At 44.7% G+C, this 27,906-nt stretch overlaps 1 protein-coding gene across 2 annotated transcripts; it reads left to right on the top strand.

The window, feature by feature from the left end:
• Window positions 1-1,295: 1,295 nt before the first annotated feature.
• On the top strand, window positions 1,296-26,323 carry LOC133142033 (neuronal calcium sensor 1-like). 2 transcript variants are annotated; one of them, XM_061262959.1, is made up of 9 exons: window positions 1,296-1,376; window positions 9,027-9,281; window positions 14,541-14,565; window positions 18,845-18,983; window positions 21,398-21,476; window positions 22,113-22,201; window positions 23,532-23,609; window positions 23,936-24,051; window positions 24,772-26,323. In XM_061262959.1, exons 2-8 carry the CDS (start codon window positions 9,218-9,220, stop codon window positions 24,032-24,034), a joined length of 573 nt encoding a protein of 190 aa, XP_061118943.1. In that variant the 5' UTR covers window positions 1,296-1,376; window positions 9,027-9,217; the 3' UTR covers window positions 24,035-24,051; window positions 24,772-26,323. The 2 variants fall into 2 exon arrangements, with proteins under 2 accessions (XP_061118943.1, XP_061118942.1); XM_061262958.1 differs by having other exon boundaries at window positions 1,349-1,478.
• Window positions 26,324-27,906: the final 1,583 nt, after the last annotated feature.

The raw sequence follows: 27,906 nt of genomic DNA, 5'->3' as shown, positions 1-27,906 counted from the left end.
TCCATAATGCTTTATAGTCTATGTTAAGCAACATAGACAGTTTTTTTGCTTACAGATTACAGTAATCTTTACGGTGTGTGACGCTGTGTGAACGCGTGTCTCCAGCCTCCTCCTCCTCCTCCTCCTCCTCCATGTTGGGAGCTGTGGATGGAGGACGGAGGACACCCCTCGTCCATATTTTCCATAGCTGGTGCGAAGCAGATGGCTTCTTTAATTATACGTTTGAGATATGTCTGGAGGCACGCTGCGTGGGCAGGCGAGATGGCCCTGTAGGCGAGCCGGTCGCATGTGGCCTCAGGGGTGGGGGGCCGGGGGGCTGGGGGGGTGGGTAGAGGCTGGGGGAGGAAGGGCCCTGCCTCTCAGCGGTGGCCTTGGTGCTAATGGAATTTCACAGGTTGGGAGTGGGAATGGGACCACGTGGGAGGAGCAAAAAGGAAAAGTGTACCGTGTGGGAAACGAAAACGGTGCGGGGGAGCAAACATTGTGATCGTCTGACAAAAATAAAGTGTGATAATAATTTAGCTTTATTGTTTATTAGGAATTGGGGAGAGGTGTGAGACTGTGTGAGTCTGAGTTAGGCAGTTGACTTTAAGCCTATATATATATGCTCCTTCAGAGTCGGTGCTGTGATCCCATCTCTACCAGGAGCCCTCCCTGCTTTCTCTCCGTCTGCGGTAAAATGAAATTAAACGTGCAAGGAGGATGGACAGACTGCTCTTTAACAATGATCTGGGCGACAGGGATCTCTGTGGGGGAAATGCATGGTGGATGGGAGGTCCGAAACTTTGGGTTTAACGCATTGGGGGGGAGAGAACTCCCGGTTCTTAAGGATCTTATCGGTATGAATGCTCTATGAACCACCCCAGCCCCATAAACTGTGCTCTGTGTGTGCTGTGATGTCATCAGCTCCTCGGTTCTCGTGTCAGCCACAGCAAAGCCACAGCTAATGTAAATAAATGAATCTTCTCCAGACAACGTGCCAATCAAAGTGTAGATGATTGGAACTGACTGACTCTTGCTCTGTTTTAATGCTTTGTCAAGAAAACATTTGGTATGTGTGCCATGGCATATTGCATACAGTCTTGTGCTTTTTACCAGCCCCTTTTGATGTTACTGTATATCTGTTTGTAGAAACATAACTGAAGTACTGTTTCATTGGTGAACGAAAATAATGCTTACCATAACAGCAGCGTTTGCCACTTCTCCCTTGCAGTTTGCGACGTTGCAAGTCATGTCCCACGGGAGGTAAAGGGTTAAAGGCAACGCTGGCCTTTGGCTGTTCTCTGTGCGGGCAGCTGGGGATGGGGGGTTGCGCACTGCCTTTAGTCGCGCTCGCAACCGTGCAGCAGAGCAAACGTGGGCATTCGCAGTAGCAGGTAAATGGACTAAATGCAGATTGTCGTGCGACAAGGGACAAGCAGATCAGACTGGCATTCTATATAATCGTACTGGTTTTCTCTTGTTGAGCACCGGGACGGGTGAGTGCCTATAAAACGTAGTTCGGAATGGTTACTTTCAGGTGAGCAAGCTGTAGCGCGGAGATATACAGTAGACCTAATAGAGACCTAGTAGAGTTGGAAATTAACATGTTTTTTATTTTATGGATCAATGGAACATAAATGGTTATTATGCCAGCACTTGATCGATTATGATCGCAACCGCGTAACTTTACCACGTTTGATGATTATGACGGTGTTGCTAACGGACGAACGAACGAACGACTGCAAGGCTATAAATACCATCACAATTGACCAGCATTTTAGTTGATGAAATCTGAAACATGAAATTGGCAGTGGATGTGTCTTATGTTATTTAACTTTTAAATGCTAAAATGCTAAGAGATGGTTCTGAAAGTATGCTGTCCAACGGATAGCAAGGGGGGCGGGGCTGAAGGAATGAAACTCCACTTAATTGATGATTAATTAATTTATAGGCAATTTACATTAGCAAGAAAATGTAGAAAATTTGGCTTACATTGTTTTTGTTTTTTTTCCAATATATATTTTCACTGTCATTGTGCAACTCGCGCGTATTTGTAATTCTGGCCAGCCTAGATTCTACTATAGCCTATATACCACGACGTTAACCAAAAACACACGAGAACAAGTAAATATTACCTAAGGGCGGTCAAACTTTTTACATTTTAATTAGGGGGGAAAATCATTATTTTAGCCTACTCTAGGCAGATGAAATTGACAAGCGAACACATCAAGCTCCTGGGTCTGTGTGTTTATGTTGAGAGGCTGATGTGATGTGCGTCTATTGTGTAGCCCGCTCCCAGACTCGCGCGCGCGTTGTGAATGGATATTGGATGACGACGTTGTCAGCTACAAAGAATGCGCGCTGAGCTTCCTTGGTTTTATTTTTTAAATGCGTTGCTGATAACAGTGTTATCGACTCGGTTTGATAAGAATAGTTTAATTCAGCTGACTGGCTACAGTTGTATTTATGTATTTGTGTAACTGACCGTGTGCATTGGAGGAGATTGCGCTCAAATCAGTCCATTTGAAACTGGCCGACATTGCGAAGATGGACCCTGTGGGAATTTTAGATAATAGCAATGAAATTAAACACGTTGTGCCACGGACAAGGGCGATTCACGTATATTTGAATCTGTTTAGGCTCACAGCCTCAGAACATGAATAAAACGGATCAGGAACCCCCTCCCACCCCTTGTAACGCATGGATTGCCATTCTTCCCATGCAACTTTTATTCGGCCCATGCACCTGGTATAAAACGGTCTGTTTTGTGCGGCAGATGTAAAGCGCTAAATCTGTGTTCCAGACTACACAGTTAACATAAAAGAGGCTTAGTGATAGCCTACGTTCCTGCACTGGCCGCCGAGTTTGTGTGTGTGTGTGCGTGTGTGTGTCTGTGTCTGTGTCTCTGTGTGTGTTTTTTTTCGACCCATTCTCATGGCGTATTTCCCTCCCCCCCCCCCCGCCCTTTAAAAAAAAATTAAGTTCAGATCTCTGAACTTAATTTAGGTCACCTCTCTATTTGAAATTCGCGGTACCTATTACAGAGGACTAGCCTTATTTGCTGCTGGGTATTTCGCTGTAAATGTGCATTGATCGTCTTACAGCACTAATTATGCAGCGTTAAATCGCGCTCAGCGCGTGGCGAATCGGGATGGGGGTTTGCCTGTCACTGGAAATGTAGCCTACTGTATCTGGACTCATTGCGTTTGTAGGGTAGCATACTGGTTTTGATGAGAGAAGGCAGGATTAGATAGTGTTGACCTTGCTGACCACTTTAGCTCCATGCATAAGGGTTGCTATTGGGCTGCGGGTGAGTGGATCAACTGCACAGATAGATTTTCTCCTAGCTGATCCTGCAGCTCCTGTTCCCAGTGAGGTTTACTGGTCAGGCTCTCTCTCCAGGTCTCTCTTCTCTACACGTGCTCAGATTGTGAGACTATAAAGCATGCCTCCCTTCTCCTCATCCTACAACCCAGTGAGCAAAAGCTGGAAGCTAGACGTCTAGAGGGGTGGAAATCTGGGAATGAGAGACGTTTTGACATAACATAAACATTTAGCTCCGGTTTCACCTGGATATAGGCTGAGTACGTTCTATGTGACTAGAAACCTTTATCGCTTATCAACCAAATATATCTGGGTTTTCATCTGAACATCTAGATATCTAGATGTATCTCGACCTACATACTGTATCTAGCCAGGTGATAGCCCGGCTATATTTTGTTGAAAGATTAGTGGTTTTGTGCCCACAAAGGTTTTGTGAAACCTGGGACTAAATTTGTCTGTTTGTGTCAAAATGTCTCTCAATCCCAGATTTCCACCCCTCTAGACATCTATATTGCAGCTTTTACTCACTGGGAAAACAACAACATGCATTCACACACAGGCAAACATCATTGGTAGTGGTAAAGTAGGCTACTCTCGCAATGCACACAAATGTCCATACTGTACATACACAGGCACACACTCCAGCATCGCAGCAAAATTGGAATAATAGCCAAAAATGGTGTCTCTGCCCATCCATAATCCCACGAGTCCCCTAGACCGGAGGGCAGTGCTTCATGGACCCGTACACTCTGATTACAACTTAAAACAGTGTGTAATGGAAGCACCCTGAGAGGAAATGACTGCTTGGAAGCTTTCTGCTTCCGTCTCTGCCAGCTTCACGCAGTGGCACAGGGTCATTTTGTGGAGTCTTTGCTGGAGACATTGCTCCTGCTTTGACAAGCCAATTGGGTATTGTTAATGGAGCGCAGTCTCTGTGACTGGGCAATAGAGGACATTCACATTGTCTTTTTAAATTATTTTGGGATGGCTTTGGCCCCTGTGTCTGGCAGAACAGTGAGTTTGTGGCCCATTTTTTGATTCTCTGCCAGACGCCCAGGTTGTATTTTGGGATTTGCTCCTTCATTTGAACACCTTTTGACCCAGTCTAATTCCGCGCTGCAGAGAATAAATCCCTCCAGCAGCATACTATTGACCCACACGCATTTACTTTTCATTATCTTCTGATGAGATCGACAACATTTGAAATCTTTTTGTAGGTATTGTATTTCTTTTTTTTTGGCAGCTTTGTATAAACATTGTGCACCTGCACAAAAAAATTAGTGCAAGAGGGAGCTGAAAGTAGGCTACGCTGCTGAGAACATTTTTTATGTAGAACATTGTAGAACACCATGTGATTTTCTGTTTTCTATAAAAGGGAGATTTGAGTAACAGGCCAGGCTGTTTTTGATGATCCGCAATCTGAACCCGACCGGGTCACTTCTGCCCTTATTTCACAGGCTGCCAGGGCCTGTGGAGTGAACATTTCCACCATTATAACTGAGCTGTGTCTCAGAAAAAAGAGGTCCCTGCAGAGTAGTAATTTCAGTGTGGAGAAATGTATTGTCCAAAATGGCATAATTTCGCCAGGGTAAATTCATAGGGCGACAGTGGCTGAGGCAATTAGTCTTGCAGTCGGAGCGTTGCCGGTTTGATTCCACCCTGCATGTGTCGAGGTGTCCCTGAGCAAGACGTCTAACCCCTAAATGCTCCTGATGAGATAGTTGGTTGGTGGCTTGCATGGCAGCCAATCACTGTTGGAGTGTGTGTAAATTGTACAGAGTTTTGGATAATTCCAACCATTTACCATTTACCATACCGTAGTAGGGTAGACTTGAATGGACTTCAATAGGAAAATCTGCTCTGGTAACCTTGGAGTTTGCAAGCTTCTGGGGAAATGTCAATCCCTGGTCATCTGGTCTCTAGTCAGTGCTGTAAATTTGGATGGCCTGTTTATACGTCCCTACTCAAAAAGCTGCTCTAGTTCTGAAAGTTCCCTGGGGGCTGTTAAAGGGCGATCTATCAGCCTCCCTCACGGAACATTTTTCTGTTGGACTCTGGTCACCTGGGGATTTTAAAATCCAGTACAGCTTTGTTATGGTATTTGTGTTCTGCGGAAATGTGGAACTTTGACCCTAGTGGATTCTTTCAGGAAGCCAGCTGACCTCAACTTTAACCATAAACCAGACTGAATCATTTATCCAACAATGATGATCTAATGCAAGATCGTGACCAGTAAAATGTGCAACCAGCCTCTAGGCTGCCCCATGCCTCCTTGCAATTGAAAAATGGAACAGAGGTGGCTTAAAAGAAATCTAGAGGCACTTGCATTTGGGCGAAAAGCAAGGTAGACGTGATTAATCATGGCATATCACAGTTAACAATAGTTTTCTCTACATAGGGGAATATCACTATGCCTCAAAGTAGTATCTGTCTTAAACTGAAATTAGATTTCCCACCATTAATACTGAAGATATGGAAATGGAAAGTGATTTTTAACCCAATTTTGGGATGGCCTAGCATATTAACAGGCCTCCCATAGCTGTCCAATGTGCTCAGACTATTCACAAGAGGCTATATCATGTGTGAGCAATCCCATTCCGAGAGGGCTTGCGTGTAGGCATGTTTGTGTTAACACCAATTATTCCTGGCCCAACTAGCTTTGCTGTTTATAGCAATGGCGATTTATATTGTCGAAAAGATTACAGTAAAACATGTCACACAGGGAGACGGGATCAGTCTTCTGCCATGATTCTTGGGCATATCGATAAATATTGCCAAAGTTTTCAAATGGCATAAATGCCATTACATAATTCAGAGCTGAAGTTGGAGTGGTGTGTACAAATCAATCAATACACTTTCTAAATGTATTAATTTTTCCCCATTTTTGATCAAGCAGAAATGGAAGCTGTTTGCTGGTTTACCTTTATTTGTATTTGTTAGTTTCTCATGCCATGCAAGTTGCATGATTGACTGGTCCAACTGTCCCAAGATGTGGACATGTCACTGGGTTTTCAGGAGAGGTGAGCGTGTGCACGTTTTCCGGAGGAGCAGCATTTGTTTTCAAACATTGTTGAAGGCCTGCAGGAGTGTCTCGCTGGTCTTCCTAATGAGAGATGGGAAATAAACTTTAAATGATAAATAACTGCCCGGCAGGCAAATACTCTTTAATAACACTCTGAATTCTAATGTGTTGGCCTTTCTTTAAAGGAATGCTAGAGGACAGCAAAGTGATTATTAAAAATGAATGATTTATGGTGTCTCCATAAATATGCAATTACATTTTCCCTGCTGCATGAGCTTTTACAGGTAATTATTTGTTCAGTAAAAATTTTTCTTAAATTGGGGGCTTCTGAGTAGCTCATCCTGCTAAGTGCCTGCTTTCACAGTCACCCTCTGAAGGGTGATGTGGCATGGCCATTGGTTTGCCAATAGCAGACTCCAGGCTCCAGACTCCAGCCTAGAATCATGGCTAGATATTGGAAACATTCTTATACCTACACTAAGGAAGCGATGGGATACACCTGACTAATCAGAAAGACATTACATTACATTACATTACGGGCATTTAGCAGACGCTCTTATCCAGAGTGATGTACAACGAAGTGCAGATCGAACACAGGGACAAGTGTGATGAGGACCCTAGAGGACAGTACTGTTCAATTCAACTGTCCAATTACTTTTGGTCCTCTAAAATTTTAATTCCTACATAGATCGCCCCACATGGATGTAAATACCCTAAATTAAAGGCGGCAATCTGTACTCTAACCTCATGTTCATTCTTCAATTTCAAAACCAATGCGCTGGAGTGCAGAGCAAAAGGAACAGAAATTGTACCACTGTCCAAATACGGACCTTGCTGTTAGTCTAATAAATTCCTAATGAAGTGGTCGCAGTGTATATGCAGTATTTGTTCGCTAAGTGGGACGGAGTCAGCGGGGGAACGGAAAAGTGGGTCACAAACCCACCTTTCTGTAGGGCGGGCTCAGAGCGCTGGGCCAGTGTGGCACAGGAGTGGATGATATAAAAAGTAGAAAGCGAACGTCCTTGAGTGGCCCAGTCGCAGTCCAGACCTGGTTCTGCCCGACCTGAAGAGCTGGGTCCATCAGCAGCGTCCCATGAGCGGAACTGGAGCATGTGAACCTGATAGACCGGAGCACCCAGAGCGCTGAAAGACAGGTGGAACTGCAGCCAAATTAGCTTCAACCAAGTTATGATCTCTGGACTTTCATATTTGTGATGAGAAACCACCTTGTGAAATGCATTGAAATTCTACATTCGTATTTATGCACTTTCAGTAATGAGAAATTGCTTGGTAAAGGGTACTTCAGCAATACAAAACATGCTCTCTCTCTTTCACTATTGCCTATTTTATTTGTGACTGTTACCCTTCAATGCTGTTGAAAATGCTGTTGATTTTGTGTTGGAACTGTGGTGATCTGAAGGCTGTTTTTTTTTGTGAATGTATCTGGAGAGAGTAGGAGAGTTCTTTAAACGATGACTAAATATTATAGCTCATATTGTTGATTCATAATTTACATTCTGGAAACAGTCGCTTGTGTTAATGTCTTCATGCCAGTTGAACATATTTGAATTTGAATTTGAGAGAGAGACTGAGAGAGAGGGAGACACAACCAAGCCAGAGAGCGAGCCGTTGCCACTGGCAACCGAAACGGTATCACGACGCAGCAGAGTTGAAGTAAGGAAAGAGACGGTGGCTCAGGGGCAACTGATTTACCCCCAGGGTTACTGCTGAGTGAGGGGCTAGAGTGCCCCCTTCAGGAACTGACCAGGAGCTAACGTGCACACACACTCACACATGTACAAAATACACACCCACACACACGTACAAAATGCGCACACACACTCATGTAGAAAATACACACACATACGCACACACACACATGTACAGAATACACAAGCACACACACTCACACATATACAAAATACACCAGCACACACACCCAGACACGCACATATACACAATACACACACACATACAAAATACACACGCACATGTGCAGAAACATACACGACACACTCTCACACACTGCATGCACAGATGCACAAAACACATTACATTACATTAATGGCATTTGGCAGATGCTCTTATCCAGAACGACGTACAATTGATTAGACTAAGCAGGAGACAGTCCTCTCCTGGAGCAATGCAGGGTTAAGGGCCTTGCTCAAGGGCCCAATGGCCGTGCGGATCTTATTGTGGCTACACCCGGGATCACACCACCTACCTTGTGTGTCCCAGTCCTGTACTTTAACCACTACATTCTTTATTGGCATTTGGCAGACGCTCTTATCCAGAGCGACATACAGTTGATTAGATTAAGCAGGAGACAATCCTCCCCTGGAACAATGCAGGGTTAAGGGCTACACAGGGATTAGAACCACTGACCTTGCGTGTCCCAGTCATTTACCTTAACCACTACAGGCCACCCACCACACACGCATGCACAGAAACACACACCACACACATGCACAGAAACACACACCACACACACACGCACAGAAACGCACACACACATGCATGCACCGCACACATGCGCACACACAGTCATAGGAAGAAACCAAAAGGTCCCAGAGAAACTGGAGAGCATGTTTTACACATTTACTTGACTGAACCCTCGTTGTGGTATTCTGCTTTTTCAATAAAGGCAACTGAAACTGATTTCTCGTTTTTGTTTTGTGTTTTGGCTGTCTGTTTAAAGGACTGGACTGGCAAGGGAGGGGCTGTCAGACTTCACAAAAGCCAGTGAAATATCACCCCCCCTCCTCCCCCCACACACTCACACACATCTGCCTTAAGAAGAGCTGGTGTAAGGAAGACGGTAAGGGATTGTGGCATTTGCCACAGCTGAAGTCAAGGCGATTGTTAGGGAGCGTGGGAAAAGTGCAGGCCATGGGGAAGTCTAACAGCAAGCTGAAACCTGACGTGGTGGAGGACCTGACCCGCAAAACGTACTGTGAGTACTATGTCTCCCTTTCTCTTTTTCATTCCCATCCTTTCTCGCTTTCCATTCTGTTTTTCCCATCACTCATTCCCTCTTTATCTCTTTAATTCCTTCTCAGTACTTCTATCTGCCTCTGTCTCTCTATCACTTTCCATCCCTCTCTCAGTCCTCCTCTCTCCCATGTTGTCTCTTTTTCTGTCTCCTCTTAATCTCTTTCTCACCCTCTCTCTCTTCCTCTCCCTATCTCAACAATATTTCAAGTATTTCAGCTGTTCATTATTAAAATTGCTCTCCTCGTCAATCGATTATTGTTCTGTGGTCACCAAATGACCACATTTATGATTGTATAGTCTTAAGTGCAAACACACATGTATGTGTACACACACACACACACACACACACACATACACACACACACATGCACGCACACACACTGTAAATAACCACATTCACCATTCATGTTGTCACGTCTCTGGCTATGTACCCATCTCGGTTTACTGATGGCATTTCACCTCATCAGTATCTCTCTCTCCTTCCATCTCGTATGTACTCTCTCGCCCTGTATCAGTGCATCTATCACTGTTGAAGCCAGCCTGTGAAAGCTTTAAGCACTGGAGCTATGAGACCCTTCCTGCGGAGGACAGATAAGCGGCCATCACAGGGCACAGGGCCCTGGGTCGCTCCGCTAAATTAGATCCTGAGAGCTGTTTGGCGGCTCATTTTGTTCAAGCATCAAAACTCACGGTTGCCGATGACCATTTTGACCGCTGTTTACTTTGTGGTTGCGCACTTCAGCCATTGACTCAAGGATGTTTTCTTTTTAAATCAATTTTGTTGGAAAAACAAAATCTGCCTGGTTTCTGATTGTGTTTATCATGGTGGCCCAACTAGCTTCAGCCAATAAGCAGTGGTATAAATGGATTATGTGTGAAACATTACCTGTCCACCGGGTCCCCTTTATGAAAGCTTTGGCTAATCGCAGCCACAGCACTCAGCTGGTGCCTCAATGTCCCGTCTTTCATTTAGAAGATAATAAGGTTCGCTGATGGAGGAAAACTACAGCAACCCGTCTGGTGCTAGGAGGGGAGGGAGAGAGAGGGAGAGAGAGGCAGAAAGAGAATGAGAATGAAAAAGGGAGAGGGAGGGAGAGAGCGAGAGATATGGAAGTGAAAGGGAGACAAAGAGAAGGAGAGCCCTGCTGTAAAATCTAGCTTTGACAGCTTGGCCGGCTTGATCTATTTTTTTTCAGCAGGGAGAAAGACACCAACAAAGAAAAAGGGAGAGAGAGAGAGAGAGAGCGAGACAGAGAGTGAGAGAGAGTGTTACGTGGATAGAAAGTTAGGGGCTGATATCCTGCTCCAGTGCTGCCGGGCTCGGACAGCGTATTGTAATGAGCAGACTGTCTGCAGGCTTGGAGATCAGCGGGCAGAGCAGTGCTGTGAAGAGGCTATCGGCATGGAAACTGCTTTCACATTCACAACACTCACAACAAGCGTGGAGTGAAGCACCGTTAGAGTGCCGTTAATAGAGCCTGTATAACAGACTCAGAACTGCATGTCCACCGCTTCAGACAGAGTCTCAAGGCTAGTCTGCTTCATGTTCGGAACGGGTTCACCACTGGTTCTGTCCCTATGGTGAAATGTTAAGTTCTGTATTGCTTTTAGATTTTCTTTTAAATTTGTGCCACTTGTTTCTTCGTATGTGACTCTATCAGGTCCTCTAGGCAACTGATCCTCTTCTTAGTGACTAATTACACAGCAGAATGTTAATTTACGAGATCAATTTCTTGTTGATTTAATTTACAGTGAAAACTTGACTGGAAATATAAATAGGAAACCGTTTATAATATCACACCATTCATTTGTGTTGGCTATTACATATTACATTATTGGCGTTTGGCAGACACTCTTATCCAGAGCGACGTACAGTTGATTAGGCTAAGCAGGAGACAATCCTCCCCTGGAGCAATGCAGGGTTAAGGACCCAACAGCTGTGCAGATCTTATTGTGGCTACACTGGAGATCAAACCACCAACCTTGCGGGTCCCAGTCATTTACCTTAACCACTACGGTACAGGCCGCCATTGCAAAGTTTACATTTATGTACCAGCTATGTTCTAGATTTTATTTTTGAAGTGGCAGTATACCACACTGTTAATGGCAGTATTTCTATATTACTATTTTTGTAGGCAATCCTGGGTGGAGACCTGATCTCCGTTGGAGGTTGGCTACACGCCACTTCGAGTCTAAGACTTTCGAAAACTGGCTGAGGTTTATTTAGGTTTGTTTAGACAGACAGGACTCGAGTTACTCCTTGGCCTGCAGTGTTCATTTTGTACCCACTCCCCATTCTGCACTCCATCTCCCTATCCTTTACCTTGTCACGGCCTGACCCTAGACCGAGTCGTAATAATTGATATAAAATACATAGGCAATGTCAGTGAAAATACGTATTGAAGTATACTTCTGATCTATAATTCCACACATGGCTGATTTGATGGCTATGAGCTGCAAACTGGCCCCAGTGGAGGTGGTGAACATTGTGAAAATTGTTCTATCCTGAAGTGTTCAGTGTGAGAGGAGTTGAGAGAATGTGCTCCACACCCCTGGGCTAAAGCACAGAACATGACGCTCGTGTTTAACCATGACTGCTTCTGAGGGTGCACCAGGTCAACCGCAGAGATTGATTTACTTTACCCTTGCTTTGCTGAGTTTACCCAGGGGGGCTTTGCCAGATGATGATTCTTTTGATAACGTGTGTGTGTGTGTGTGTGTTTGTGTGTGTTTGTGTGTGTGAAGGGTTGTGCATAAATGGGCAGAAATACATTAAAACGAAATAAGCTAGTAGAAATCATACTAGTTCCAAAAAATGTAACAAAATTGAATTTGTTCAATAAGAAAGATCAGTTTTCCATAATAGCACAGGATAATCTTTGAGCCATTGGAAGTAAATAGTCCAAGATAGTCTTTGTTACTGGGTTTTGGGGAAACTTTGTTGAGGCTATAGATGATGCAAGTCACAAACATCTCATCTATCGTCATTCAGTCTTTCCCTTAACAAAAGCCAGGCTCTATGCGTGTGTTCACTGCAGTGCGGTCACATGACTGCGGGGCGCCAGGTGGCCTGGTGCTGTCTGGTTTTGGCAGCCAGGCTGTTATCACTGACTGCTTTGGGTCAGCCTCTGCCGGGTATCTCCGACAGTGAAAGATTTCTCAGCTTTCTCTTTCTCTCTCAAACTCAGGTCTTCTTTGAGATGTTTTTTTTTATTTTTTTATAAACAATTAAATTACTCAAGCAAAATTCCCCGCTCCCTTTTTGTTAAGGAGGATCTGTTATTTTCCGTCGATCAACCTGTTACCTTCTCTCTCTTCCTCCCTCTTCTCTCTCTTCTCTCTCTTCCTCCATGCTTCACTACCTCTCTCCCAGCGATGACTTTAAGCTGCTGGAAGTAAGGAAGGGCAGGGAGTCTCATTGCTGATAAACAGATCAGTTCTGTTACCATATATAAATATATCAAAATATATTAACATACATGTACAATATATATTTAATACACACACACACACACACACACACACACACATTCATTTTATATTGTTGCTGCTCGGTTATTTAGAACACCATGGGGGTTATTTGCCTGGGAGGTGGAGTGCAGAAGTGAGACCAATAGGAGAGCCTGCCGTATGAGCCAATGAGAGATCTGCTCTCCCTAATTGGATTGGAGTCTGGTATTTTCTGCGATCCGAGCTCCCTGTTTTGGCTGGAGTTTGAGCCAATCATAGAACTACCTCCCGACTCTATGCTGGAGTTTGATCCAATGAGAAGCCTGCTCTCTTGGACTGGGGCTGCCATTTGCCCCAATGGGAGAACTGTTCTCCAAATCTGGTTCAGCTAGGTTCAGTGAAATCACGCTTATGTAAAACTCTGCCCCCCATCTGCCGGTCTGTTTCAGGTGCTGCAGAAGATAAATGCTCTCTTTTTTATGTCCCGTTGGTGTGTGGTAGTCTAATCCTCTGACCATGGCGGAAATACCACTTCACACAGCATCTGCTGGGATGAAAGCATGTTGAGCTCAGCGTGGCGTGTGTGTGTGTGTGTGTGTGTTTGTGTTTGTTTTTGTGTCTGTGTGTTTGTGTGTGAGTGTATGTGTGTGTGTGTGTGTGAGTGTGTGTATGTGTATGTGTGTGGGAGGCCGGGGGGTTTACCTGTTGTACGGCCCGTCTGTAACCCCCCTGGAGGAATGGTGCAGCTTAATACACTGCACACAGTACACAGCACAGCTGGGTATTTAAGCAGGTTTGGGGATATCTGAGGACAAGCTGTTCTCTGTCCTCCATTTCTCTCTGCTCATTCACCACTCCTGTCTGAGATCTGGCTCAGCCTTGTTTGTCTGACAGAACAGGTATACTCTATATTTAAGGGTTCAATGGCAATCAAGTTTGTTTTGTGTCTTGGTTGCATCATCCCCTTATATCATACAAGAGGTTTTGGCAAATTTTATAATTTGCTTTGTCCTGATATTGTAATTGTATTATATAATTATAATTGTTTTCTGGTAAGCCGTGCTGGTATTGATGTATCTCTCTCTGTCTCTCTCCGTATTTCTCTGAAGGTACTACGATGCAATGATCAGCTTTCGGGGCAGGCTTGTCTGTTGCATTCTGGCAAAACAGAATGATTGAATGATATGAGTAATGATAATACTGATATACATCGTCCAATATAATATAATAATGATGAAGATGCTGGGGCAGGACCTGAAGCGAGCAGTTCATGCTTGAAAACCTACCAATTAGCTTGAACTGAACTTTTACAGTAATGTAAAAGACTAATATCAAAATTACAGTGTTTACTCTCAGTTATTTCAGCTATGGGTGGTGCAACCAGTTATTACATTAGATGGGGCAATTACTTTTTCACGGGGGCGATATGAGGGTTTGATACATGATTGTTTGAGCTCCTTATTGGCTGAAGGCAGCCTGGGTGTTGGGAGTGAGAGGTGGTGTGTAGGCGATTATGCTCTCTGTGGGGACACCTTTTATGGAGCACCTCACGGCTGACATGCATCACGGTCACCCTAAAACCAGGCCACAGAAGCACACTCGTTTAAACCCTCTGACCTCTGTGGCCCTGTAGCTCTGCTAATCAGTGCACTGTGTCAGATACTACGCATGCTTTTCCCATCCTCTGGAACTGGGGGAAGTTGTTACTCTCTTGTGTACTGGACCAAGTGACATGCTCCTGTCTTTTCTCTTTCCTTTCCTTCTGCAGTCACAGAGAAGGAGGTGCAGCAGTGGTGAGTTGTTCTTCTTGGTCTTTGTTCCCCCTCTCTTTCACTGCTCTCTGTCTTCCCTCCTTTCCTCTGCTTCCCTCTGAGCTCCCCCTCTCTATCTCTGTCTGTTGGACAGAGGGTCTTCAGGTGTCTGTGTGCGGTTGGGGTCTGGAGTGTGTTATTGATGCCTTCCCTCGTTTCTTATCTGTGAGAGCTGCCCGTTTTTTTCTCCTTTCACCTCTGTGTGTCTCTGCAGACATGCACATACACACACACACACACACCCACACACACAGACAGGCACACACACGCACAGACACGCACAGACACGCACACACACACACACATGCATAGACACACACCCGCACCCACACACACAAACACGCACAGACATGCACACACAAACAGACATGCACACACACATATACACACATGCACAGACACACACACAGCCACACACACAAACACGCACACACATGCACACACACACACACACACACGCACACACACACACACACACACACACACACACACACACACGCACATGCACAGATTTAATTAAAAGTAGTGTTGATTGGACAGGGGAACGCCCGATCTAGCCGATCAAAGCCTTTCCCCTGGAGTTTTATTCTCAGATGTGTCATTGGAATGTTCATGCCTCAGCATGTGTTACTGTGTGGATGCCAGTCTCATTTCTGTATGAGCTCTACTTTAGCTTGGCATGGGTGTGCTTGTGTGTTCCTTTGTTACTGTAACTGCATGGTATGGTGTGTGTGTGCATTTGCTTTTGTGTGTGTGTGTACACATATTGTTTTGTATTTTTGTGTTAGGATATTGTTACAAGACCATTGACATACAGGCCACCCAAGCCAGCTCCAACACCATCAACTACTGTTCTCATATATGACCTGCCTCTCTCCCTTTCTTCCTCACTTCCTGGCTCTCCTTTCATTCACTCCTCTGCTCTCCCCCTCTCTTTCTCTCTTATTATACATCAGATATCTCTTTCATGTTCTTGACCAGGTGCTCACATTCTGTAGGGGGCACAAGCAGGTTACCCCTCTCCCCAGAGCTGGTTCAGACAGCCAGAAGATGGCTGAAATCACTTGCTCACTTAATTGTTAGTATACAAATAATGTGTAAACAAAGGTTGTTATCACTTACAGTAATATGGAGATATTATTTATTAATACGTCAGTTATTTACACAAGTTCAAATGCAGAGGAGCTTAAAAGATAACCAATTCAATGAGGTTAGATCTGCACTCAAAAATGCAGTATAACAGATTCAAAACAAAGTCAAAAACTGCCTCAAAACATTATTGTAGCATGAAGTTCAAGAATACTGTTAGTGTCATACTGAACCCTACAGATTCATAGTTTGCAGTAAAAAACAAAAGCTGTGACACGAATTCTGATGAGAGCTCTAAAGAACTTTCTGAAGGCCAGGGAATCACAGATGGGGACAGGTACTGAGACAGAAACTGTGAGACAAAGACCAAGTCTGAGACAAATGCATACAGAGACTGAGCCCAAGACCAAGTCTGAAACAAACGGATACAGAGACTGTGAGCCCAAGACCAAGTCTGAGACAAACACATAGAGACAGCAGCAGGGATGGAGACGGAGACAGATTATTATGGTCAGTTTGACTCGTGAACTGAAACTGTATGCACTGTATGTGCCCATACCGGTGGGGGTTCTTTGTCAAGGTGGCGCAGGGGTTCGTTAAAATTCCGTGAAAGGTGCATAGCGGACCCCGTAAAGGCTAGCTCAGGGGTGCAGGATTTAAAAGGCAGGGCAGCTCACTGGGGGGTAACAAGTAACACCTTTAAAATTTGAAGTTATTTTTTCCTTTAACTCCCTGACACATTTCCCTGGCACTACTCCCTGAGTAGGTGCCTCCTCTTCCTCCCGCTCTTCCTCCTTCTCCTCAGACTCAGATTGTTATCATCCTGCTGTCTGCAGGGAGGCTCATTTTGAAGGCAGCGCATTGTTACCGTGGCGCTGAACGAACGACTCCCGGGTCATCCTGACCTGAATGAACGGGTCATCCTGACCAGAATAAATGGGTCATCCTGCCTCAGCGATAGCCACAGGAAACCTGTGTCACAGGGAACGAGGCCCAGCACTCTGTAAATCCATCTTCATCATTCACCATCGTGCCTGCGCAGTGTGTAGGGTACATAGCATACACTGTATGTACGTACCTTTTGGCAAAGAAAAATGTAATGAGTTTGAGCTATAGGCTGCGAAAGTAACAAACGTGTCCCAGAATGGTTAGAAAGTAGGCCTGATGTATTTTCCTGGAATGAGAGAAGGCAATGTTCTCTACTTTCCCGAGTGGTCGCGATGGCATTTCCTCTTTGGCGGTTCTGCGGACGGAGCGGCTGCGGAACTGGGCCAGCCCAGAGAGTAGCTCAGGTGAATTGCACCTGAGAGAATCTAAATTTAAGCGCTGCCTCTGTCCTTTAAATGGGTCAGCTCTGGGCCGTGATTCACTGATGGCCACAAAAACAAGAGGTAAAAACTCCACTCTAGTTATGAAACTGAGCAGGGCTGGGCTTTGTTAATGCTAAAGTTAAGCGGGCTGGGCTTGGTTAGTTTTGAAACTAAGCAGAGCTGGGTTTGTTTAGTACTGAAGCTAAGCTGGGTTGAGCTTGGTTTGTATTGAAGCTAAGCAGAGTTTGGCTTAGTTAGATCTGAAGCTAAGCAGTGTTGAGATTGGATGGTATTGAAGCTGAGCAGGACTGGACTTGTTTAGTATTGAAACTAAGCTGGGCTTAGTACTGAATTTAAGCATGGTTTGGGTTAGTTGGTACTTGAATTTTGGAAACCACACCACGCAAAAAGTGGTGTTTGTTTGGCTACTAAAGCATAAAAGCTATAGTATACACCCATACAGTGATGGGGACACTGCCATTCAGAAGAAATGTTGAAATGGGTCCTGAATCAAAGGTCATACAAAACATTGCAAAGAGTAGGTCAGTCAAATATCTATCTATCTCATTGGCTAAATTAATCCATCCTGTGTTGAGTGTTCTGGCACAAAATGGCCACTGTGCATCACCCAGGTGTGGACTATACACTGGTGTTAGCTGACGGCTGAGCTGAGCACTCTCATACTGCCCTGTAGAAGTGTCTCTTCAATGTGCTGCAAGCATGTGACTAAGAAGCATGTTAGAACATAACAGCCCAACTAATGGATTTAGGAATAAGATGAGCAATGATGCTGTTATAGTAATCAATAGGTGTAAAAATGACTGTACATTTGTAAAAATTCAAATAATTAGATTTTCTTTTTTGAAACAGACCTGTCCTCTCTCTTTGTATGTCCCTCTTTTCATTTGGCATTGGCTTTCTCTTTCTTTTCTCCTCAATTCACTTCCATTCTTTTTTCTCCCATTCTCACCTTCTTCCTTGGAGCTGTCTTATCACGGTCATTTCATTTCTTTCATTCTCATTCTCTGTCCGTTCGCCATTGTTTCACCAGTCTCCCTATGTGTGGATAATTACCATCTACACTGAGCCTGCTGGAGAGAAGACAACTGTAATCGATGGCAATTTTAATGAACTGAATAGCTGAAGGAATGTTACCTCAAAATTGAAAAAAGCTTTGATAGGATTCTCAACAAACAGTCTTACTTGACTAGTTGATTACTCGACAATTGCTTGGTTGAAAGGTTCTCGGATGACCAGGATTTTTACAAGCAGAAGCCTCACAAAAACTCTTCTGCCTGACCAAACTAGCCAGACCACTGTTAACCATACTGCAGGGCAGGGGTGCACAGTTATTCTGAAGTTATATATATTTTACAATAAAAAAGAGAAGAAATAGAAAAAGAGAAAAAAAGTGTAAAAGAAGAAAGGGAAGACAAAAGTGAGGAAGAGAAAGAAAGAGAGGCAGATCTTGTCTTGAAGACAGATGCATTTGAAATCTAAAAGATTTAAAATGATGTTCTCTGATGTCTATATGGATTCTGATATTCTGATTCTGGGACTAAAAAGGCTGGATTTGTTGAATGAGAAAATGTTTTATGAATGTGATGAATGTTTATGAATACGAAAGCAATTTTTGTAAATGTTAGAGATGTTTTTGAATATGGGACAGATCCTTTTGAATGTGAGAATGCAATTATTACTTAGAGCTAGCACATTCTCATTGCCTTTTTTTCTCTGATAATGCAGTTTTCCCATCTGTCTCTCTTTTCTCATTTCCCTTTCAATAAGCTGAAGGTAGGGGGGCAATAATGAGCTCTCTGGAAACTCACTCTCTCTCCCCTTGCTCTCCGGTTCTTTTGTAGGTATAAGGGCTTCATTAAAGACTGCCCCAGTGGGCAGCTGGATGCCGACGGCTTCCAGAAGATCTACAAGCAGTTCTTTCCCTTCGGAGACCCCACCAAATTTGCTAACTTTGTTTTCAACGTCTTCGATGAGAACAAGGTATGATAACCGTAGCCCAGGCCTGTGCTATGTGGCATTGTTACGTAAATGTACTACAGGAAAAAAAACTGTCCTATACATCTGGCAACTGGTAGAACGTTGCAAAGATGGCAACTGGGCCCAGTATTTATGATGTGACTAATTACATGGTCTACCCAAGGGCCCATAAGATACGGCCACAAAACATGAGGCTCATTGCAAAATCTAGCAAAAATGTAGCACTGCAAACTCTTGAGATTCTTGTGTGTGAAAAAGGAGGTTGACAGTTTCTGAGATACTCAAACCACCCTGTCTGGCACCAACAATCATTCCATGGTCAAAGTCGCTTCGATCACATTTCCTCCACATTCTGACATTTGGTCTGAAAAACAGCTGAACCTCTTCACTATGTCTGCATGCTTTTATACTTCATTTCCATGAGTTCAGTTCCTGATCTTTGGGCTTATTTTGAGGTGAAAAAAGTGGACAATACCTTGTGTGGAAATGATAGATCAGTGCAGTCGAACTCTCCTCAGCAACTGGTACAAATTTTAATGAGGCTTATAAGTGTGGGTGGGGGGTTGGTGAGGATTGGTAAAGGTTGGGGAATCACTGGCATAGTGTGTGTGTGTGTGTGTGGGTGGGAAATCAACACCTCATCAGGACATCACATCCTATTAGCTGATTATGGTCTGTTCTGATTATGATCGGTGTTGGCAGTACCTTGTGTGTGTGTGCATGCCTGTGCATTTGTGGAGGTAAGTTTGAGTGATTGTGTGTGAATGTGAACATCTATGCGTGATATATAGATTGTGTGTCTGGAAGTGTGTAAATGCAGGGGGTTATATGTGTATTAATATGTGTGTGGGGGTTATAATGTGTGTGTATTAGTATGTGTGTATGGGGGTTATAATGTGTGTGTATTAGTATATGTCCTTGGGGGTTATAATGTGTGTGTATTAGTATGTGTGCATGGGGGTTATAATGTGTGTGTATTAGTATGTGTGCTTGGGGATTATAATGTGTGTGATTGTGTGTCTGTAAGTGTGTAAATACAGGGGATTATAATGTGTGCGTATTAGTATGTGTGCATGGGGGTTATAATGTGTGTGTATTAGTGTGTGCGCATGGGGGTTATAATGTGTGTGATTGTGTGTCTGTAAGTGTGTAAATACAGGTGATTATAATGTGTGTGTATCAGTATGTGTGCATGGGGGTTATAATGTGTGTGTATTAGTATGTGTGCATGGGGGTTATAATGTGTGTGTATTAGTATGTGTGCTTGGGGGTTATAATGTGTGTGTATTAGTATGTGTGCATGGGGGTTATAATGTGTGTGTATTAGTATGTGTGCATGGGGGTTATAATGTGTGTGTATTAGTATGTGTGCTTGGGGGTTATAATGTGTGTGTAATAATGTGTGTGTATTAGTATGTGTGCATGGGGGTTATAATGTGTGTGTATTAGTATGTGTGCTTGGGGGTTATAATGTGTGTGTATTAGTATGTGTGCATGGGGGTTATAATGTGTGTGTATTAGTATGTGTGCTTGGGGGTTATAATGTGTGTGTAATAATGTGTGTGTATTAGTATGTGTGCATGGGGGTTATAATGTGTGTGTATTAGTATGTGTGCTTGGGGGTTATAATGTGTGTGTATTAGTATGTGTGCTTGGGGGTTATAATGTGTGTGTATTAGTATGTGTGCATGGGTTTATAGTGCAGTCACGTCAAACAGAGGGGCTCAGGAATGAGGGGCTTTGTGCATGTGTGGCTCAGGAATGAGACATCAATCCGCACATGCTAATATTATTACCGCCTGCCCACGTATTGACATTAGCATGTGTGGATTGAGTAAGGTCTCTGAGCGTCTCTGACTGGCGTGACCGCGCTATAGCATGGCTGTGGGCTCAGAGGAAGAGCTGTGTCTCTCTGCTGCTCCTGGCTGTGGGCTCAGAGGAAGAGCTATGTCTCTCTGCTGCTCCTGGCTGTGGGCTCAGAGGAAGAGCTGTGTTTCTCTGCTGCTCCTGGCCGTGGGCTCAGAGGAAGAGCTGTGTCTCTCTGCTGTTCCTGGCTGTGGGCTCAGAGGAAGAGCTGTGTCTCTCTGCTGTTCCTGGCTGTGGGCTCAGAGGAAGAGCTGTGTCTCTCTGCTGCTCCTGGCTGTGGGCTCAGAGGAAGAGACAAAACTGGACAAATTATTATTCATTCTAGAAGGGAAAAATATCATCAAGGCTGGTTTTATATCATTGTAACCATCCAAATGCTGAGGAGCCTGTTTACTAATACACATACATACACACACACACACACACACACACGCAGACGCACACAAACCCGTGCACACACTTGCGCAGATACATACACACACGTTGCTGATAGATTTACTGTTTCATGTCTTGTAGACCATTGACCTTTCCCTGTGTCTGTTTGTATGCAGGACGGGCGTATTGAATTTTCTGAGTTCATCCAGGCCCTCTCAATCACGTCAAGGGGAACTCTGGATGAAAAACTCAGATGTAAGTCCAGCCGATTGTGTACACACCCACATACACTTAGACACACACACACACACTCAAACTCTCACACTCTCACTCTCACTCTCACTCTCACTCTCACTCTCACTCTCACTCACTCTCACACACACACACACACACACACACTCACATGCATACAGGCATACATGCACAAGTTATCTCTCTCTGTCTCTCACATGCACGCACACACACACAGCACTCCCTGTTCTTCTCTCATGGGGCAGTTGACAGATGTCATCTGCTGATTGACAGGTAAAACACGCCTCTTCAAGCTATATATTCTCAATCATAATTTTTTGTTACTTTTTTGTACAATTTTCACTTGACTTTTTGTAATTTGCAATTCATCTTGAGTTTGTATTTTGTCAATCATTCAATTAATCTTATCAATGGCTTATTTTTTTATTATCCTTGTTTAGTATTATTTTAACAAACTGCAACTTGTATGATTGTCCATTTGCAATAATCTTACATGTTGCTTATGAAAACTAGCAAACAGAATATCAAAAAAGAAATGTGTAGCAGATGGAAGAGGGGTATATTTACACTGCACTGGCCTATGGAAATTCACCCCCGGCCCCACCCCTCTCCTTCCTGCCCCTGGCCCTCCCCTCACAGGGGCCTTCAAGCTGTACGACCTGGACAACGACGGCTACATCACCCGAGACGAGATGCTCAACATCGTGGACGCCATCTATCAGATGGTGGTACGGTGCTCTCACCATGTTCACGACCTCACACAGCTCCCTGTGTGGTATCTTCTTCATCCCACAATGCGTAGGATGGTCTTCGATTATCTCCAGAACCACAAGATGTGATATTATTCTAAGCACGTGGCAATTTTAGTTTTTATTATTTTCTATTTCCACATTTATGTTTTTGGCATTTAGCAGACACTGTTGTCCAGAGTAGCTCATACAGTTTTCTCATTACTCATTTGCGCATATGGTACAGTCCTACAGCTAGGTATTTACAAAAGCGATTCAGGATCAGGTTTCCCTGACTGCATTCCAACCCGATTCATTATGGGACTAAAGGCAACACTGACCCTAGATCAGCTTTCGGACTCAATGAATACAGGCCCTGGCTGGATTAGCAGTCCTCCCTCCGTCTCCTGCTTCCCTGTTGCTGTCTGTGGTCCTGAAGTCCTCCCTGGTTTCGGGAGATGGCAGTAAGCTCTGCCTGGGACCCAAGAGGAGGAGCCATCTCCCTGCCTTTTGCCCACCCCCCAGGCACTAAATCACATGCAGAGGGGTGATCAGCGTTATTTTTGGTGTGTGCGTCAGCCTTTTGGCTGCCTTCCGGAGTGTCTCTTTGCTTCTCCTCACTGCGGTTTAAAATGTTACAATGCAGTCCCTAAGTATTTGGACAGCGGTACAATCTCTGTTCTCTTGGCTCTGTACTCCAGCACGTTGGATTTGAAATGAAACCGTGAATATGAGGTTAAAGTGCCGACTGTCACGATTGTATCAGTGCAGGAATTATATCCCTTTTTAATACATGGTCCTCCCATGTGAGGGGACTATTGAATTCTCGGCTGTTTGTGATTAGTCTGGTGTATTCAATCACTTCTTTAGTGCAGGTATAAGGAAGCTTACCTTGTCTCAATTCTAGGCTTTTGATTGCCTTTGGAGTCTGTTATAGAAATGCTGCGCTGTGTGTCTGCAGTGGCACAACAGCTGTTACCAAAGGGGATCCAGCCTTATCAGGCTGCTTCATACACAGAAATACAAAAGCCAAAGGAAAGTGATGTTCTGAGAATCCAGTTCAATTCATCCTGAAAATTAAAGTGCAGGCAGGCTGAACGGCACTATTTAGAGGAAAAGGTACTTCAACGCTTAGTCGCATATTTAACAATTATTAAGAACATACATCATGTTAGATAGATTGAATGTTGTAAATCTAGACATTCCTCTTTGTGTTCAGCGAATAGAAAGTGATCGGAAGTTAACGGCCACAAGCCCTGTGTGTTCTTACCCTGGCACCCAGCCGTCATTAGCATCAGAACGGAATGTTGTGTGTCATGTGCGTTTCCAGGGAAACACAGTGGAGCTGCCTGAGGAGGAGAACACACCGGAGAAACGCGTCGATCACATTTTTGCGATGATGGACAAGGTAGGGTCACAGCTGACTCCGCCCACCCGGGGGGGTCACCCGTCTGTTTGGGTTCTGACTTCAGTTATCATTTTTAAGACATAACTTAAAGACCTTTCACCCTGCGGTTCTGCACAGTTTATTTGTTGTGGGCTGTATGTGTGCATGTGACACAGTCACAGAACCAAATCATTTTGGGTTGGAGTTCCCCTTTAATTTTACGTACCATAGAACTAGTTAATATAATCCTGTTGTTAATTTAACTAAATGGTTATACTAAATTGAGGAGAAGGCGTGTGCACAGTGTGTGAAGGAGCAGATGGTGTTAAACTGTATCTTTCCCCCAGAATTCTGACGGGCTGCTCACCCTGCAGGAATTCCAGGAGGGTTCAAAGGCAGACCCCTCCATAGTGCAGGCTCTGTCCCTGTACGATGGCCTGGTGTAGTGTTCAGAGCTCCATGGGTGAGTCTGAGCCACTGAGCTGGAACCAGGCTGGCTCATTATACCACACTGTAGAGCTGAACCAGGCTGGCTCATTATACCACACTGTAGAGCTGAACCAGGCTGGCTCATTATACCCCTTTCCCACTGTAGAGCTGAACCAGGCTGGCTCATTATACCCCTTTCCCACTGTAGAGCTGAACCAGGTTGGCTCATTATACCCCTTTCCCACTGTAGAGCTGAACCAGGCTGGCTCATTATACCCCTTTCCCACTGTAGAGCTGAACCAGGTTGGCTCATTATACCCCTTTCCCACTGTAGAGCTGAACCAGGCTGGCTCATTATACCCCTTTCCCACTGTAGAGCTGAACCAGGCTGGCTCATTATACCCCTTTCCCACTGTAGAGCTGAACCAGGCTGGCTCATTATACCCCTTTCCCACTGTAGAGCTGAACCAGGCTGGCTCATTATACCCCTTTCCTACTGTAGAGCTGAACCAGGCTGGCTCATTATACCCCTTTCCCACTGTAGAGCTGAACCAGGCTGACTCATTATACCCCTTTCCCACTGTAGAGCTGAACCAGGCTGGCTCATTATACCCCTTTCCCACTGTAGAGCTGAACCAGGCTGGCTCATTATACCCCTTTCCCACTGTAGAGCTGAACCAGGCTGGCTCATTATGCCCCATTATACTAGGCTGGAAAAGATAACAATGTGTGTTTTGCTGTTTTTTTCATCCAGATATCCCAGCTAGTCCAATTCAGCAGTTTCACTCTTCACTCAGAATCAGCCCAGTGGCAGGAAGAGGGAATCATGGGAACTGAAAAGGGGTGGGCCCTGTGCTGTCAATCACTCATCTCCACATTTGCCAGAAAAAAAACCCAACAAAAAATATGCAGGATTTTTACAGTGTATGGAACTTTTTCAGGGAGAGCTGCCCGTGCAATGAGTGGATTAATATTCCTCTGTGAGAAACTTTCTTTTACGAAAAGACTGAAGAGACTGAAGGGATGAAATGACGGGAGTTGGGAGTGCCTTTCCGACAGAAAAAGATGCTGAGGAACAAAAATGGCAATGCATTCTGGGTACATGAGACAAAGACTTGCAATGCATTCTGGGTGCATGGGCCAAAACCCTGCAGTGCATTCTGGGTGCATGGTTTGGGAACCTGCAGTCACAAAACTGATAACACTTCTACGAGAGATCCTTGTGGGCCCTGACTTTCTCAGCTGAACTTCAAATACATACAAAAATAAAATATTCCCTGGTAGTCACTTTTAAGATTTTAAAATACTCGGTTGCCTGAGAATTCATGGTGCACTTTCAGGTAATGTAGAAAGAAGCTACTGAGTGTTATTTTTAAGTTGTTTATTTATTTTGCACTGATTGCAGTGCTGCAGGTGGGTACACACTCAGGGGTGTCCAGTCTTACCCAGGAAGGGCTGGTTTGTGTGCAGCCTTTGTGTTGGCCCAGCACTAAGACAGCTGATTCTACTTATCAAGGTCTTGATTGAAGCCCATGATTAGTTCACTAATTGAAGTAGGTGTGGTGTAGGCTGGGCTAAGACAGAAACCTGCACCCACACCGGCCCTTTTCAGATAAAATTGGACAGCCCTGTTCTGGAGTGACCGCAATCTTTTCAGGTTCACTCCTGGGGGTGGGGCTTCAGTGTCTTGTGCAAGTTGCTTGTTCTTGTTCTTCGTGTGCTGTGCGGCACACCTTCCCCCTACCCACAAATTGTGCACACTGCTAGCGTGCGTTTCAGACCCTGTCGGGGTACTGCAGACTTTTATATTTGGGTAAAGGCTTAAACCCCAGAAGAACGGGTTTCCATTTTTTTTACGCTTTATACTTACGTGCACATATCAGACATCCTTATCCAGAGTGACACGCAAAGGCTACAGTGTCTTCAGTGTAAAAGGCAGTAGACAGTACTGCTTCTTGGGACTGTGCAGTATTTCCCCTGACCTGACTGACAACATGACGCCAGGGGAGGGGAGGCTGCTTCATATGTCTTTATATTGAGCATGCTGATGTGATTTCAGATCCATGGGTTGCAGTGTTTTTAATTAGATGTCTTTGAGCCACTCTTAAAGCATTGTGTTGGAAGCCAAAAAACTTTTCTTCTGAATTAGGCCTACACTGTCAGACTATTTCTCTCAATGCTGTCCCGCCATCTTGTTCTGAAACATCAGCCGTGCCCAGTCCTGGTCCTGGAGGGCTCTAGGGTGTAACCGTTTTCATTGTTCCTCAGTTCTCCACTGATCAATTAAAGCAGTTCATTACAGTTAACTCACCTCGTCTGGTTTATTGGATCTTGTGAAAACGAATTCCTGCGCCTCTCCATGAATGGAGGTGAAGACCTCAGAAGTTTTTTTAGCATTGCACTATTTTAGAAAGGAAAATGCAAAACTTTGTTTAATTTTCAATGACTGATGCAGTGTACACACTGTCATAATATTGTTTGCTCTCTTCGATGTGGTGTTGCAAACTCAGAGTTTGTGATGGAAAGGGATGATATTTCGCCTGTTCTGACTGCAGTCTAGATCTGTGGTCCCCAATCCTGGTCCTGGACAGCCACATGGCATGCTAGAATAGAATAGAAGAATAGAATAGCTTTATTGTCATTGCACAGAACAGAGCAACTAAATTACAGTTGACAGTTTCATCCCGTCCAAGAAACATACAGAGGCCATTTCGTGGCCAACATGGGGAGGGAGACAGGAGCAGGAGAACTGTCATTAGATAAGAAAGAAACAATGGGGGGAGATGAGGGAAAAAAATACAACTCCCCAAACTGGGCTCCTTTAGGGGGGCTCAGTGTGGGATTAGGAAAAAAAACCTCGGCACATAAACAATTAAACATCACAACAAGAAAACTCGAGACATGCACATTTTGGTATTGGGAAAGGTCTCAGGGAGGGGAGGTGTCACAGCTCAGACACTAGGGGGAGCGCGCAGCCACATGGCGCAACGTTCAACTCCCCAGCAGACTGCTCTATGATAGGGAAAGACTCGAGGGGGCCGACTAAGGCGTTGAATCCAAGGGTGTGTGTGCGTGTGTCTTTTGTGTATGTGTATGTGTGAGCCACTGTACTTCGTCACCGCCCAGGCCAACAGTGTTCTCTATCGGTGGTGAGGATTGGAGACAACCTTGAGTCCCAAGAGGTGAAGTCCACAGGAGGAGTAGGGAGGAGAGGGGTGGGGTTTGGGGGATGGGCTGAGCAGCTGTCTGCATACCATCCAGGAGAGCAGAAATTGGCTGTCCAAGGCCGAAGTGGGGGAGCCAATGAAGATAAGCTTGTTTGGGTTAGGCCGACTCTGCAGTTTTCTGCCTGCCTTAAAGTCTCACTGGTTCTCTCGGTCCAAATTAGCCGAATGTGATGGCCCATTCCGAGTCGTTCCAATCCACTTCTCCAAGTCGTTATCCATCTTGCGAGTGAGGTGATGCAGTTCGCCTATTGCTTGAGTCTGAGTGTTCATGATCCGACACTGGGATGCTGGGATACTTTACTGAAAAGGGGCCCTTTCCAAGGAAGCCAATGTGTATCTTGCATATAGGACGGGGCGGCACTGGATCCTGGGTTTCAGTTTAAAGAGGGCTGCCTATTCCTGTTCCTTGAGAGCTACCTTTGTGCATTCATTCCAAGCACACCTCGTTCAACAGCAGGAGGTGTTTAGTTGTTTAGCTACTCCTAATTAGTAGAATAATTAGTAGAATAATGTGCGCCAAATTAGGGCCTTAATTAAAAACTATCAGGGAATATCTCCAGGAACATGATTGAGTCGCCCGGAATTGGGCAGTTAGTAGGTTACCGTACACATTAAAATGGTCGGACGCCCCGCGCCCCGGGGGGTGGCGTTTCCGTCTGCCT

Source organism: Conger conger, chromosome 12 (assembly GCF_963514075.1).
Source record: "Conger conger chromosome 12, fConCon1.1, whole genome shotgun sequence".
Classification (NCBI taxonomy): Eukaryota; Metazoa; Chordata; class Actinopteri; order Anguilliformes; family Congridae; genus Conger; species Conger conger.
The sequence above is the reverse complement of the archived record's forward strand: the minus strand, read 5'-3'. Positions and strand labels throughout refer to the sequence as shown.

Coding starts and splice junctions, on each gene's coding strand:
- LOC133142033 (XM_061262959.1), top strand. CDS start 9,218: ATGGGGAAGTCTAACAGCAAGCTGAAACCTGACGTGGTGGAGGACCTG. Junction 18,984..21,397: donor ACGTCTTCGATGAGAACAAG/GTATGATAACCG, acceptor GTTTGTATGCAG/GACGGGCGTATTGAATTTTC. Junction 22,202..23,531: donor ACGCCATCTATCAGATGGTG/GTACGGTGCTCT, acceptor GTGCGTTTCCAG/GGAAACACAGTGGAGCTGCC.